Source organism: Aulonocara stuartgranti, assembly GCF_965226115.1.
Source record: "Aulonocara stuartgranti genome assembly, chromosome: 11".
Classification (NCBI taxonomy): Eukaryota; Metazoa; Chordata; class Actinopteri; order Cichliformes; family Cichlidae; genus Aulonocara; species Aulonocara stuartgranti.
In genome coordinates this window covers 26,949,375-26,963,080 of record NC_138947.1, presented here as the reverse complement: position 1 = coordinate 26,963,080, position 13,706 = coordinate 26,949,375, and the positions used below count along the sequence as shown (strand labels likewise).

At 41.4% G+C, this 13,706-nt stretch overlaps 1 protein-coding gene across 1 annotated transcript in view; it reads left to right on the top strand.

Moving 5' to 3' along the window:
• The first annotated feature begins 3,737 nt into the window (after positions 1-3,737).
• The window catches only part of LOC309717792 (steryl-sulfatase-like), a 29,020-nt gene continuing 19,051 nt past the window's right edge, over positions 3,738-13,706 (top strand). The window contains exons 1-3 of the mRNA XM_082552645.1: positions 3,738-4,279; positions 5,262-5,319; positions 13,190-13,362. Of these exons, the coding sequence (XP_082408771.1) occupies positions 13,208-13,362 (155 nt within the window). The 5' untranslated portion in view covers positions 3,738-4,279; positions 5,262-5,319; positions 13,190-13,207. The remainder of the gene's footprint in view (positions 4,280-5,261; positions 5,320-13,189; positions 13,363-13,706) is intronic.

The following is a 13,706-nucleotide window of genomic DNA, read 5'->3' as shown; positions in this document are numbered from 1 at the left end:
TGACCCCTAGGTTTGTGACAGTTGGCTTAACATACTGGGCCAGGGAATCTACATACACATTGGGGGTCTCAGTGGGGCTACCAAAAACCATCACCTCTGTCTTTTTATCATTGAATTTTAAAAAGTTAACAGACATCCAAGTCTTAATGTCATCGAGACACTGAAATAATGGCTGTGTAAGGTATCTGCCTTTTTTCTTTAGAGGGACATAGATCTGACAGTCATCAGCATAAAAGTGGAAAGCAATGCCATGCTTTCTCAGTGCAGAACCAAGAGGAAGCAGATATAAAGAGAAGAGGAGGGGGCCTAGAACTGAGCCCTGTGGGACACCACACAAGAGGGGAGCGGAGTACGACACATAGTCACCGAGGCTGACACAAAAAGTTCGCCCTGCCAAGTAGGACCTGAACCACTCCAGTGCTGTGCCCCTAATGCCCACCCAGTCCTCCAAACGAGAGAATAAAATGGTATAATCCACGGTATCAAACGCAGCTGTCAAATCTAAAAGCACAAGAACAACACAGTCCCCAGCATTAGTCGCTAAAAATATGTCATTAAAAACTTTTAAAAGGGCTGATTCAGTGCTATGAAAGGGTTTAAAACCAGATTGAAAACCTCGAGAATTTTGGAAAGAAAAGGTAGGTACTTCATGCATGTGTCTTAAAGGCAACCCCCTAGCGCACACACACACACAGATGTGTTTAGATGCTCTTGTTCTTCAATGAACTGTGCACAAGTCAAGTATATAAATCATATTTGATTCAGATTTAACAACAAAAGTATGAGTTGATTTAATTCACACGAGAGAATCGTGGATGCAGATAATATCCACTCTAGATCGTAGGTTACAACTTTGAAGCGTCACAAGTTCAAACCTGCTCAGTTTGATCCTGACTTGATTGTCATGCTTAAATGTTTCTACTCGTGCTCTGTAGAATAGAAACAGCTGTTCTACAGACACTGAGATGTAAACATGGGCTTCTTAACTAATAAGACAATAGCCATTTTTTGTGTATTGATATGTCAGTATTTGGTCATAATTATAAAAACTAAAGTTGGCTAGTAAATGTCAAAATTTGTTTTGTATACAGAGATAGGAAAAACGTGGGAGATTAATAATACATTGCCAGCTCTGATGTATCAAGTTAATGCTGCCATGAGAGAATAACTGCATATTTTTAACGTTAAAGTTCAAGTCAGCTCTGCAAAAACAGGGGACTGGTCACTGAGGACACCTGCTGTCTTTTTTGCAATACTGCAGAAAGGCACAGTCTGCATGCTGCTGTGATGCAGGAACATTTTTTAACTAAGCTTGTCGCTGCCTTGGCAACTTTAATTGCTCTTAAGAGCATTTGACATGCAAAACTCTGAACTCAGCTGTGCTGCAGTGCTTCCTGTTGTTTAACCGTATATATTTTCACCACCTCAGTAGGGGCAAAAAGTGCCATGAGCATGTTACATTGATCAACGGGTGTGTATCGTGAAGTGATATGAGAATGTGTATATTATTACAACTGCACATCACTTGCAGCTACAGCAATGGCAGTAAAAGTGAAAATCTGGGACTGAGTCGGAGGGATATCATTCCCATCATTCCTTTTTCAGAAACACAGATAGTTTTCGAGTATTAGATGCGTATGACCATAAGGATTGTACGTGGTTTACCATCAGCTTTAGTGCTACGGCTAAATGGGCAAAAGCTTGAGATTTTATTTCATTTATAAAATAACAACTTTAAAGGTCAAAAAAGTTCTGATGGTAAAATATTACACTAACTTTATAAATGACAGTTTCTTAGATCTCATGGCCGTAGACTGCCATGCTTAATGATTGATGGAAACACAAAAGATGATATTGAATCATCTGCATTGTTGAAAATGTTTATGTTAAAGGACTCTTTTTGTTCGTTTCTTGTTGTTGTTCTTGTGAACTGGACACACCATGTGACTGAGACCTAGTCTCTGAACTTCTGCCTGATAAACGTGGATTTATCAATTCTTTCAGGTTAACCAGCATTGAAGGGGTCTGGTTTAAGTTTTTAAGAATGAATTTTCTAGCTGCCTATTTTCCCCAGTAACAATCTTTAAATCCCAACAGAAAACATTTTCTTTTCATTTGTTTTTCCAACTTCAGACTAACTTTAATTTACTGCCATTTTTCCTCCCCCCACATGGAGGTAGTTTGTAATCAGTTCCCTTATTTTGTTGTCTGTCTGTTTGTTAGTAGTCAAGTGTCCACACTTTTGAAGATATAATTTTCCAATTTTGCATGGTTTATTACCCACAATCTTTGGGGTGAATCATGTTCAAACTTCACAGCAATATAGGCCTTGGGGGACCTGAGGACCTAACTATGCTAAACATTTTACCATGACCTCTTCAGCAGCTGGAAACTTATATCAGGCAAGAATGGGACCAAATTCCAACATCAAACCTCTAGGATCTCATAATCTTGATGTGCAGAAACAGTTTTGGAAAGAAGAGGAAATGCTACATCGCAGAAAACATTTCCCCGTCCCAACTATTTTTTTCCCTGTAGCAAGCATCAAATTTGAAATGAGCTCACTTTGTGCATAAAATTGCAAAATTTCACTGTTTAAACATTTGTCGTGTTATATACTTTCCTTTTTCAATAAGATGCTGGCTCATGTGATTTGAAAATCTTTTATTTTTCATTTTGTTCAAATTTAAAGAATGTCCCGGTTTTTGTGGAATTTGTGTTGAATGCTGCACTTTGGTCAATGCCGGTCGTGTTTAACACCTCAAGACCAGCTCCCGATCATCAATCGCTCGTGAGGGTCTCACGAATTTGCGTGTCATCCTTGCGCAGGGGCCATGCTAATCTTCTCTGTATCGTATCCAATTTAGCGTACGCGCTTGCCGAAGCAAGGGCTCACACTGTGCGGTTTTAGGCCCATTTTGAGCCGATTTTTGACCGATTTTGGCCTTCATCGTGCATCGTGTAGTATACGTGGGGTAACGAGAAGTGACCAGCTCCCGATCATCAATCGCTCGTGAGGGTCTCACCACAGCCGCTCACACTGCTCACGCGCAAACACGTAAACGTCGGTGAAAAAGACGGAGCAGCACGGCTGTGCAGCGTGTGATCTGGACACAAGCGATGGAGGCACAACTTGTAGAACTTTGGAAAGCTCATCCGAGCCTTTTCGATGTGGCATCACAAAATTATCACGACCACAACAACCGTGAAAACAGTTGGATTTACATTGCTGCTCAATCACAGCTGCCTGATCAATGTTTTTCATTAGCAGTTTAGCAAAGTTGATGGTGGTGGTGTGTGTGTGTGTGAGTGAAAGACAGAGAGGGAGAGCGAGCGACAGATTTTCTGTTATAACCTTAATTTTATGGACGCACAGTGTGAGCTCTCAGGTCGCATCAGAGCATCGGGCCGTATAGTGTGAGACCCTGCACCGTGACCTACCAACTTCTAACCCCTGCGAGTCAATCGTGCAGTTTGAGCAGGAGCTGAATCGCGCGACTGAAAAAAATCGCACAGTGTCTGCCCAGCTTTAGGTGTACTGTCGTCCGAGACTTGCACCGCAGTGTCGGCGTTTGTTTCCCTGTTGGCCATGCTTCTTGTTGTGGTCATCTGTTGTCTTCCGGTATTTTCTCCGCAAGCGACCTTTCCTCGACCAATGAGATGAGCGGTAATCTGAATTGTCATACTCGAATTGTCATAAGTGTGCTGTCAGCTCATTGGTCACAAAGCAGGAGAGGGGCTGGGAATTATGTTTTCAAACAAAGCGTTAATTCCATTAAAAGTTATAGACTACTTTTGATTCTCACTGTATTACGGGACAAAGTGCGTCCCTTATTAGCTCAATACGGGACGTGTACTTTTGTTTCTAAATACGGGACGATTCCGTTTTTTAAGGGACGGTTGGCAACCCTACATATCGGTCACATATTTGTCAGTAGTTTGTACTGTGAGCAGCAGTGTAACCCTGAGCTGAGCATCAAAGACAGGCGGTGCAGGCTTAGTCAAATATGATGGGCGAATTTTTAATTAAGTTTTCTCCATTGTTTTCCTTGGTCTGACTGTGGAGTTTGTTTTGAAATTCATGACAGGAAGTACTTCTATTTAGCTAAACGGAAGCTAAACGGAAAAACAGAGTAGCCCCCACTTCTTGCGTGATTCTGGCTTCACAGCAGGAGCTCAAACAACTTTGCAAGATTTGAGTGGCGCAGAAATTTGGGAGAAGCGTCCCACAGAGCGACAGTACAGCCTGCGCTCCGGATCACCGTCTGTCATTCAGCAGGTGAGTAACACTTCCGTCTGTCTGCAGGAGCAAGTGTGCTGAATACTCGAACTCTGTTCATTTATCTGCAGGTTAGAAGTAAAACTCAAAGGCAAAAGTTATTTGCTACTAAAACTCCTCTGTTAGAGGATGGAGACCAGTAACAACAACAACAACAACAATAAATAACAATAATACATTTATAGCAGTTTGGATAAAGCCACACATTAAAGATAAATGTTCCCGCATGCAGACACACAGTCCTGAACACTGACTGAGAAAAGGACGGTGCTCTGACAACAACAACCTGACGTGATGCGTGATGTAGTGTGATGTTGCGTGGTGTGGAAACTACAGTATGGAGAAGATGGGTGACAACATGCGCATGGAATAGAATAGAATAGAATAGACCTTTGTTGTCATTGAACATGTGCCAGCGAAATTGTAGAAATGCTTCACCAACGTGTTCTTACCCTGTTGATCTTTGCAGGTTACTTGGATAAGAAAAAACAATATTGATCATTTTTAGAATAAAGATTTCGATATTTCTAAGGCGTGGCAGATGTTTTTAAAACGATTGCATAATTGGCACTTAAGCTGTGAGCGCAGTGCCAAAACTCTCTGTCCTAAATCACTCGGTGCGCAGGGTGAGGAAGTGAGGTGTGAAGAGCGCACACAGCAAGCCACGTCTGGCTGAAGAATCTGTAACGAATACAAGTGAAATGTCCTATGAATGAATCCGTGTTAGTGCGTTAGATTAATCTCCATGTGATAATGTGCGACATAGTACCTGGAACTCTCTCATCTGATGGCAAATGATGTTAGGTCTGCTTTCACACACATTTAGCCTATAAAATCAAATGCATGTTATTTTAAGATAAGATACCTTTATTAATCCCACGGGTGGGAATTTTTGTTAATATTTAAATATTATATGTAAATGTCCTAATTACTTATTTAACTGCTTTGATCTAGTGGAATGTCTTCCTTCCTCCTTGTTTAGGATTTCTGTGACTGCAGTAAAATTCCCTCCATCCATCACTTACCCCACGAGACCTGAGGTAAAAATTAATTTATGATAATCACACAATTCTCACTAATTGAACTGAATGCCAATATGCATTTATAATGAACATTTACATGATCTGCACAACTTTGTTTATTATGTTGTTGTTTTCATGAATGACCGGAGGGTCTGTCCCAGTGAATCATGGGACAGCATTTTCTCCTCTCTATTAAGAAAATATGGCCCAGTGTATGCTGTTCCAACAGAGCTGATATAGGAAGCACCAAAGCTCCTTTCCTCAGTATTTGGGGAATTGGAGCATCTCTTATTATGGCGACTACACTACCTCTGGTCATCACTCTAATTTAGGAACATTTCTAATCAAAGTGGATCATTGGGACTCGTGGCGTTACTGTCACGGCTGGCGGGGTGAGCCGTGTGGTGTAGGAGGAAAAGGACCCAAAATGCAGGCAGTTGACTGGTGATGAGAGTGATGTTTTATTTACAGAAGTGGAGCAACTTGAACAGGCAGTGAGAAAAGACGAATGACTGAAAAAAACCTAGACTGGGGAAAACTTAATGACAAACCTAAGCGTGGAACGGGGAGCGGAGACTGCAGAGCGCCGTCTTTACACCAACAAACACAGACGATCCGACGATGAACAGAAGCCAACACACACTATAAATACACACTAGGTAATGAGGAGATGACGCGCAGGGGTGGACACAGCTGACACTAATGGACATGATGAGAGGCAGACCTACAAAGTAAAACCGGAAACACACAGACTGTTTTACAACAAAACGCAGGGACCTGAACGGAACACAGAGGGGAGACACAGGTAGGGATAATAAACACGACAACCAACCCAAAGAATTAATACCAAACACAAGATGAACCCAAAAAGAAACACAAAACGCTGGGTCAACGACCCAGGATCATGACAGTTACACTCCTTCCTGCATATACACTTCCACATCCACATTACATGTGAATTATAATCAAAATAACAGGTGGAAGATTAAAAACAAATGAACATACAAATATGAGTTTTAAACAGTTCTGTTAAACAAACCACTGATTCATTCGACCGAATCGACTGATTTTTGAAATAAGTTGCAGTTATAAGGTGCCAGTGTTTAGAGTTAATCAAGACCAGGACAAATTAAAGTTTAGTGGAACTAAGAGATCCAAATGACTGGAAACCATTAAATGTTTCATTTTTGCAACGTTTCAGATTAAATACATACGATTGGGAAAAGCTTTGATATGTGAGATTCAAATGCTTGTCAAAAGTAATACCAAGGTTTTTATCAGATGATTTGATATTGCTGATGTAAGGGCTCTCCTCAGAGAAGCTGCCAGACCCAAACAGTGTCAGTTTGAGACATCCAGTTAGTTAATGGCAGTGAAAGATTGCCTGAGGTAGCTGTTGAGGTTGTTTGTCTTACAGCTGTGTATCATCTGCAATGACAGAAGATGCTTTTGAAGCTGTTTAGTAGGATAGGATATGTAATGAAAATAGAATTGGTCCAAGGATGGAGCCCTGAGGGACTTCATTTAAATTTATACGTACATTTCAGAATTCGTATTATTACAAATATGTCTCTCGGTGAAGTCTGATGAGAACCATTTGAGAACGTTGTCACAGATACCAACACAGTTCATCAATCAGAATGGCATGATCAATGGTGTCACCTGCTGCAGGTCAAGTGGGAATGAAATCAAATATTTCCCAAGTGCATAAGAATGTCATTAGTAATTGTTAGTAATGCTGTTTTCAGTTTTGTCAATAATCAAAAGTGATTTCATACTTTCTACCTTCAGTGTTAGGCAGAGGCGGAGCCAGACATTTGAAACACCCGGGGCTTAGCCCTAAAGGGTATGCATTTTTTTTTCTTTCTTTTTTTTTGAGGGGGGGGGGGGTTAGAAATGACTGAAAGATTAATAGGCTCTGTTTTGAGTTTTGTTCAAAAAAGAATGACTTCATATAGGGAAAAATATATATCACATATGCAGGACACCTTAAACTAGTTTTTTAATTAAGCAGTGAGGCAGAACAAAGTCAGGGCTGCATCAAGACACGAGGACTAAACCCCAATTCAACCAGACCCAGAACTGATCCAGAACTAAAACAGGACTACAACAGTTCAAAATCAGGACTACTGAGGACTTAACCAAGACAGAACCAGAATCAGAACTAGATGATAGCAGCACTAAAAATCATCATAGACCTGCACTACACTTATTTTTTTTAATTGTACCAAAGTCCACTATTTAGATTCAGAAAAGTTTATATAATTATTTAGCCTTGTTGTGCAAACAAGCCTGCAAAACTTAATAAATATATAACTTGAAAAATAACAAACATAAAAAGAAACACGAGATACATGAGTACCTATGATACGGTGATACTTTTGGTAAACAACCATTTGACTAACATGTGTGTCTCACCTGCTCTTGTTCCATCTCTGTTCTGTCCTCATTCCCCATCTCCCTCTCTGCTCCTCTCTCTCCCTCTCTGCTCCTCTCTCTCCCTCTCTGCTCCTCTCTCTCCCTCTCTGCTCCTCTCTCTCCCTCTCTGCTCCTCTCTCTCCCTCTCTGCTCCTCTCTCTCCCTCTCTGTTCCTCTCTCTCTGTTCCTCTCTGTTCCTTTCTGTTCCTCCCCTCTCTCCCTCTCTGCTCCTCTCTCTCCCTCTCTGCTCCTCTCTCTCCCTCTCTGTTCCTCTCTGTTCCTCCCTCTCTGCTCCTCTCTCTCCCTCTCTGTTCCTCTCTCTCCCTCTCTGTTCCTCTCTCTCTGTTCCTCTCTCTCCCTCTCTGCTCCTCTCTCTCCCTCTCTGCTCCTCTCTCTCTCTCTCTCCCTCTCTCTCTCTCTCTCCCTCTCTCTCTCTCTCCCTCTCTGCTCCTCTCTCTCTCTCCCTCTCTGCTCCCCTCTCTGTCTCCCTCTCTGCTCCCCTCTCTGTGTTCCCCTCTCTCTCTCTTTGTGCTGACAATCATCAAATATACAGTTGAAACCAGATATTTACTCTTCAGATAAAAACACTTTTTTAATTGTAACATCAAATCAGACTAAATGTTTATTTTTTTTAGATTGATAAATATAAAAACATATTCGTTAACTTTCTATCTGTATTTCTTAATTGCAAATGTATTCAAACTGAGCCACACTTATGGAGCTCCACAGTTCTGTTCCTGGTGTTTTGGTTGACATCTCTTTATTTTCCCATGTCAAAGAAACAGGCTCTGTGTTTTGCCTTATATGCATCCACAGCTGTGCCACCAATTTACTCACATGGACTCTACTAACCTATCAGAAGCTTCTGCAGCTCAGAATGGAATCGTCTGGAGTTTCTTATTATTTAACAATAAACTTAGTGTACATGTACTCCTACATTTGATCAAAGTGATAAAAAAATGGACAGCTCTGTCTCTTTATTCTGACATTTAACTAATTCAAAAGATATTTCAATATTTATCTAAAACAAAAAGTTTACTCTAAATTGATGTTGTACAGTAAAAATGTTTTAGGTTTTCTCCCTAAAGTGTATGTAAATATCTGGTTACAAATGTGAATATCCTGCTGTGTACTGAAATCCCTCTTGTTTTGCATAGAAATATACCAAACAACACACAAAGCATAATATATAAAATACTACCTGAGTTTTTTCTTTGAAAGAAGCTCCTTATGTCCATTCTTGTATATCAGTGCATTACTGAAACAGATTTAGCCGTGGAGGGTAACGACTGAAAATATGAAATAAACACACATGTAAGCTAAGACTCTCTAAAGAAACAGCATTGTTGTTGTTCGGCTTTTCATTTCGCCATTTGTTGATTCACTTGAAGAGCGAGTAACGTAAAATGGGTCAAGTGATCAGTTTGATATCAGTCTTTCGTGATGCACCGTCATATTTACATTATTTGTACGGTACGAATGATTTGCTTTGGTACCTGTGTTCCAGATCTACTGGCGTTTAGATCAACTGGCGTTGGTCGAACAGATGTGTGGCAGTCTTGCGTTTCAGGAGCTGCTACCGACAAACCAGCAAAAAAACGGCAAATGTGTCATCTGTGACACTTGTGAGGTTGTCTCAAACACACTCCGTCAGTCTTGATGCTGTTGAACAACAAAATGTATAAAAATGTGGCGAGTTTACCTGGTGATATCCTCATGCGCAACGCGATCACGAAAACAGCAAACAAGTAATACCACGCCGATGTTGTTCACAGGACAGCAAGAGTAAACGATCGGGAGACTGCTGTCGTCGTTATCGTTCCCCTCGCACGGTTTGTTTCTCCGAATTCAGCGTTTTTGCTTCACAACTAAAGCGAGCAGTTTACTTTGTGCACTAACATGGAGTCAAGTCAACCAGCGCCACCTCTGGCCAAGTGCCACAGCCTACAGCCAGATCAACTTGTGACACACATCTGCAGCACGTTTGAATTCGTTTCATGCACATTTGTACCTTTCAATTGTGTCTGTTTGTGCGTCATGCAAATAAACCTTTGAAATGAATGAAATGACACTAATATTTCATGTATTCCTTATTGGCCTACATTTGTACAAAATTCCAAATTATATACACAAAGTCATAGAAATCACCACTCCAATTGGTCATCATGATTTTGATATTCTCTTTTTCCATAACAATGAAATATGCCTTGGACAAATATGACACATCAATATTTCATTAGTGTTGTCACATCACATCCTGTAAGCATCATCTGCCTGTGTCCTTTCTCTGGAAATGATATTTCCAGCCAATATAGGCAATCCATCAACATGGCTGGAGAGTTGGTAGTTATATACAGTCTGTATAAGTGTGGTTAATCCAATGAAGATTTGTAAGGAGACGGCAGTTACTTTGAATTCACAGCAGTTACACAGTGATTAGTAATAAACAGAGCCAGTGAGAGTGAGTGGATTTAAGAAAGTCAGTGACTCAGGTGTGTCGCTTGGTTTGTCATCTGTTTGTGAGACTGGAGGAGACGTAGAAATCCTTTGTTTTAAATCTTAGTTAGGAAGGTTCCTGTTTGAAAACAAGCACTTTTTGTGAGAAATGCAAGAAGTACATCTGCAGAAAGCACACAGTTACATTCTGTCCATCATGTGGACAAAATAGAAAATGTTGAGCATTGAAAAACTGAGAACGTTGGGCAAGTTCAAAATATGTGTTTGTAAGAACGAAAAACCAAATTGTTCCTAAAATAGTTATGGAAAGTCACTGTTGTATGTCTGTGTTCTACATGTTTATCTAATGGAAAATAAAGTTGCTATTGTTTTATTGCAGTTTATTGCAGTTTCTTGACAATTCTGAGTGGATTTACACAGTACGGGTCAAAATGACCCGCAACAAAATCAATGTCACTTTTTTGTTTTTCAACTTAATACAAGGGTTAATTTCCAAAACTTCCATATGATCTTCAATTTGTAGCAGATCCACTATCACACAGCAGCTGGAGCAGTTTCAAATGGAGGTCAGTCCACTACTACCATAGCCTACTACTAGATTAACTTGTGACACATCTACACCTGCTGCTATGATCACATTGAGTAGAGGCTGAGTGGCTGCACTTACCCCTGGTACATCCAGATCTACCCACAAACATGTTGAAAGATGCAATGCCAGCAATGTGGATTGTCAACACTGAAAACAATCAGTAAGCAAAGACAACAGGGATCATTTGTTTCTGTTTATTTAGCATGCACAACATTTGTAGTCGCCTTCTGCACAGGGGAAGTCCACACACACTGTGTGGTACCACTTTCCACAGAAGGTGCATTCAATCTGCAAGATTGAATGAGATTGTCAGGGTCATTGTCTGACTGTTTATTACTAATCACCCACTGTACATTCACAGTAACTGCCATCTCCTTACAAATGTTCGTTAGATTAACCACACTTATACAAACTGTATATAACAACCAACTCTAACATGTTTGTTCGCAGAGAAAAGACACAGACAGACTACGCTAACGACATGTGATGTTACAACACTAGTGAAATATTAGTGTCATTTCATTCATTTCAAAGGTTTATTTGCATGACGCACAAACAGACACAATTGAAAGGTACAAATGTGCATGACACGAATTCAAACGTGGTGCAGATGTGTGTCACAAGTTGATCTGGCTGTAGGCTGTGGCACTTGGCCAGAGGTGGCGCTGGTTGACTTGACTCCATGTTAGTGCACAAAGTAAACTGCTCGCTTTAGTTGTGAAGCAAAAACGCTGAATTCGGAGAAACAAACCGTGCGAGGGGAACGATAACGACGACAACAGTCTCCCGATCGCGTACTCTTGCTGTCCTGTGAACAACATCGGTGTGGTGTTACTTGTTTGCTGTTTTCGCGATCGCGTTGCGCATGAGGATATCACCAGGTAAACTCGCCACATTTTTATACATTTTGTTGTTCAACAGCATCAAGACTGACGGAGTGTGTTTGAGACAACCTCACAAGTGTCACAGATGACACATTTGCCGTTTTTTTTGCTGGTTTGTCGGTAGCAGCTCCTGAAACGCAAGACTGCCACACATCTGTTCGACCAACGCCAGTTGATCTAAACGCCAGTAGATCTGGAACACCTGGTCAAACTTCAGCTCTCCTCTGTCTGCCTGGCTGCGTTTCTCCAACAGCGCACTCGCAGGCAGCAGCTGCCCCGCCCCGCTTAGTGTCTGAGCTCGGATCATACCAATATTAGGGGGGATTTACGCACAGTTGTAAATTCCCACAGTGTGCACTATGTGCTTTGAATATTGTGTGTAGTTTTTGTTTTATACAGTTGTCAGCCAGGCATCTAACTATGAAAAAATTACACTCCAAAAGACCCCGGGCTTCTGACAAAACAACCCGGGCTTAAGCCCAGTAAGCCACCCCCCGCTCCACCACTGGTGTTAGGAATGTTCATTTTACTCTTCACAGCCGTCACCACAGTGGCCGCAGTCTTGGAGTCTGACTGCTCATTACTGATTTTGTTACCTGTTCAAGATTAGGCTGTGGCTGCTTTAAGTGTGGGGACACAATTTCCACCATGGTTTCTAAGCACTGATCCAGACAGTTCAAGTTTCCCGTGTTTCTAAAATTAAGGGACTAAGCGTGTAAATGTAAAAAAGTAATAAAAATATAATGTAAAGCAGTAAAAGGAGTTAGTAGCTTTTTCTCAGCTTTCTTGCCAGCCCGTTCTCACTCCCGAGGCGTAACATGCCGACGTTTTGTCATGTCCCACGGCGTTTCTGAGGAACGTGAAAGGAGACCTTCAGCGTTCTTGTGGTACGCGGAGGGTTATGAAATCCAGTCCAATGACACTCCCGCGGTAGTAGACGTTCCAGCCCTGTATTCCAGCCCTAAACATGACCTTATCCCCGACCTTAACCAGGACTTAAAACGTTAAATAGCGTGTTTTTAAGCGATTTGAAGAAAAAGAGCGAACATATGTAGATTGAGTCCAGACGGTTCTCATATTTCCTCATTTTTCCGAGGTCGTCATTTAGGAACGTGGTGGGTAGCCGAAAACGTAATATGTTGACGATGTGTCACCTAGCGTAAAATGTTCCGCTTTGGGAGTGAGAACGTGTTGCTAATGCTGCCTGTAACAGTCTTCATTGTCAACCTTTCACTCGACTGTGTGCTGGAATCATAACCAGTTTGTATTATTCATGATTAAAAGCACTAGAAGAAGACACGAGTACAGTCCTTGGTTAATGACTTCACCACGGTTTGTGAAATGCTTGTGAAAATGTTACTGTAGCGTCAAAGCTATGGTCAACTATGGTCAGTTAAATTATATTCATTGGTAACTGACAGCGACTGACGGAGGCTTCAGAGTCATTGGTGGGAAACTCCAGAATACTACTGGCTGTAATACAGGTACCTGTCAGTGTATCTTTACACTACAATTACATGTGGTTTGATTTTTCTTCCAGTGTTTCTGTTCTGACAGCATGAAGTGCACGTGGCCACTTTCCTCTCTGTTGCTGCTGCTCTTAGAGGTGAACAGTGCTTCTCTGCAGGAGACCAACAGGCCTAATTTTGTCCTGATAATGGTGGATGACCTAGGAATTGGAGACCTCGGCTGTTATGGCAATAACTCACTGAGGTAAGAACATGTTGCTTCTCACTGACGCTGGTGAAGCTTAAGTGTAATTTGGCTACTGGTTCTTAGAGACGTGATTGGCAGAAATGGGGGGGAACTTGTAATTCTTCAAGCTGCTACTCCCAGAACTCTTTCATTTGACCTCCTGTTATTGTAGGCCGTTTTGTTCCCATACTGGAGTGAATATCTTTGATTGTGGCTCTGTTGATTGTTCACTGTTCAACTGTTCACAGTTGTCGGGGGTAGACTACTGAATCTGTAGATAAACAGGACAGCAGGCTGCAGAGAGGGTAGAAGAGCACAACATGTTCCTGTGATATTTTGGATATACACTACAGGAAGCCCAG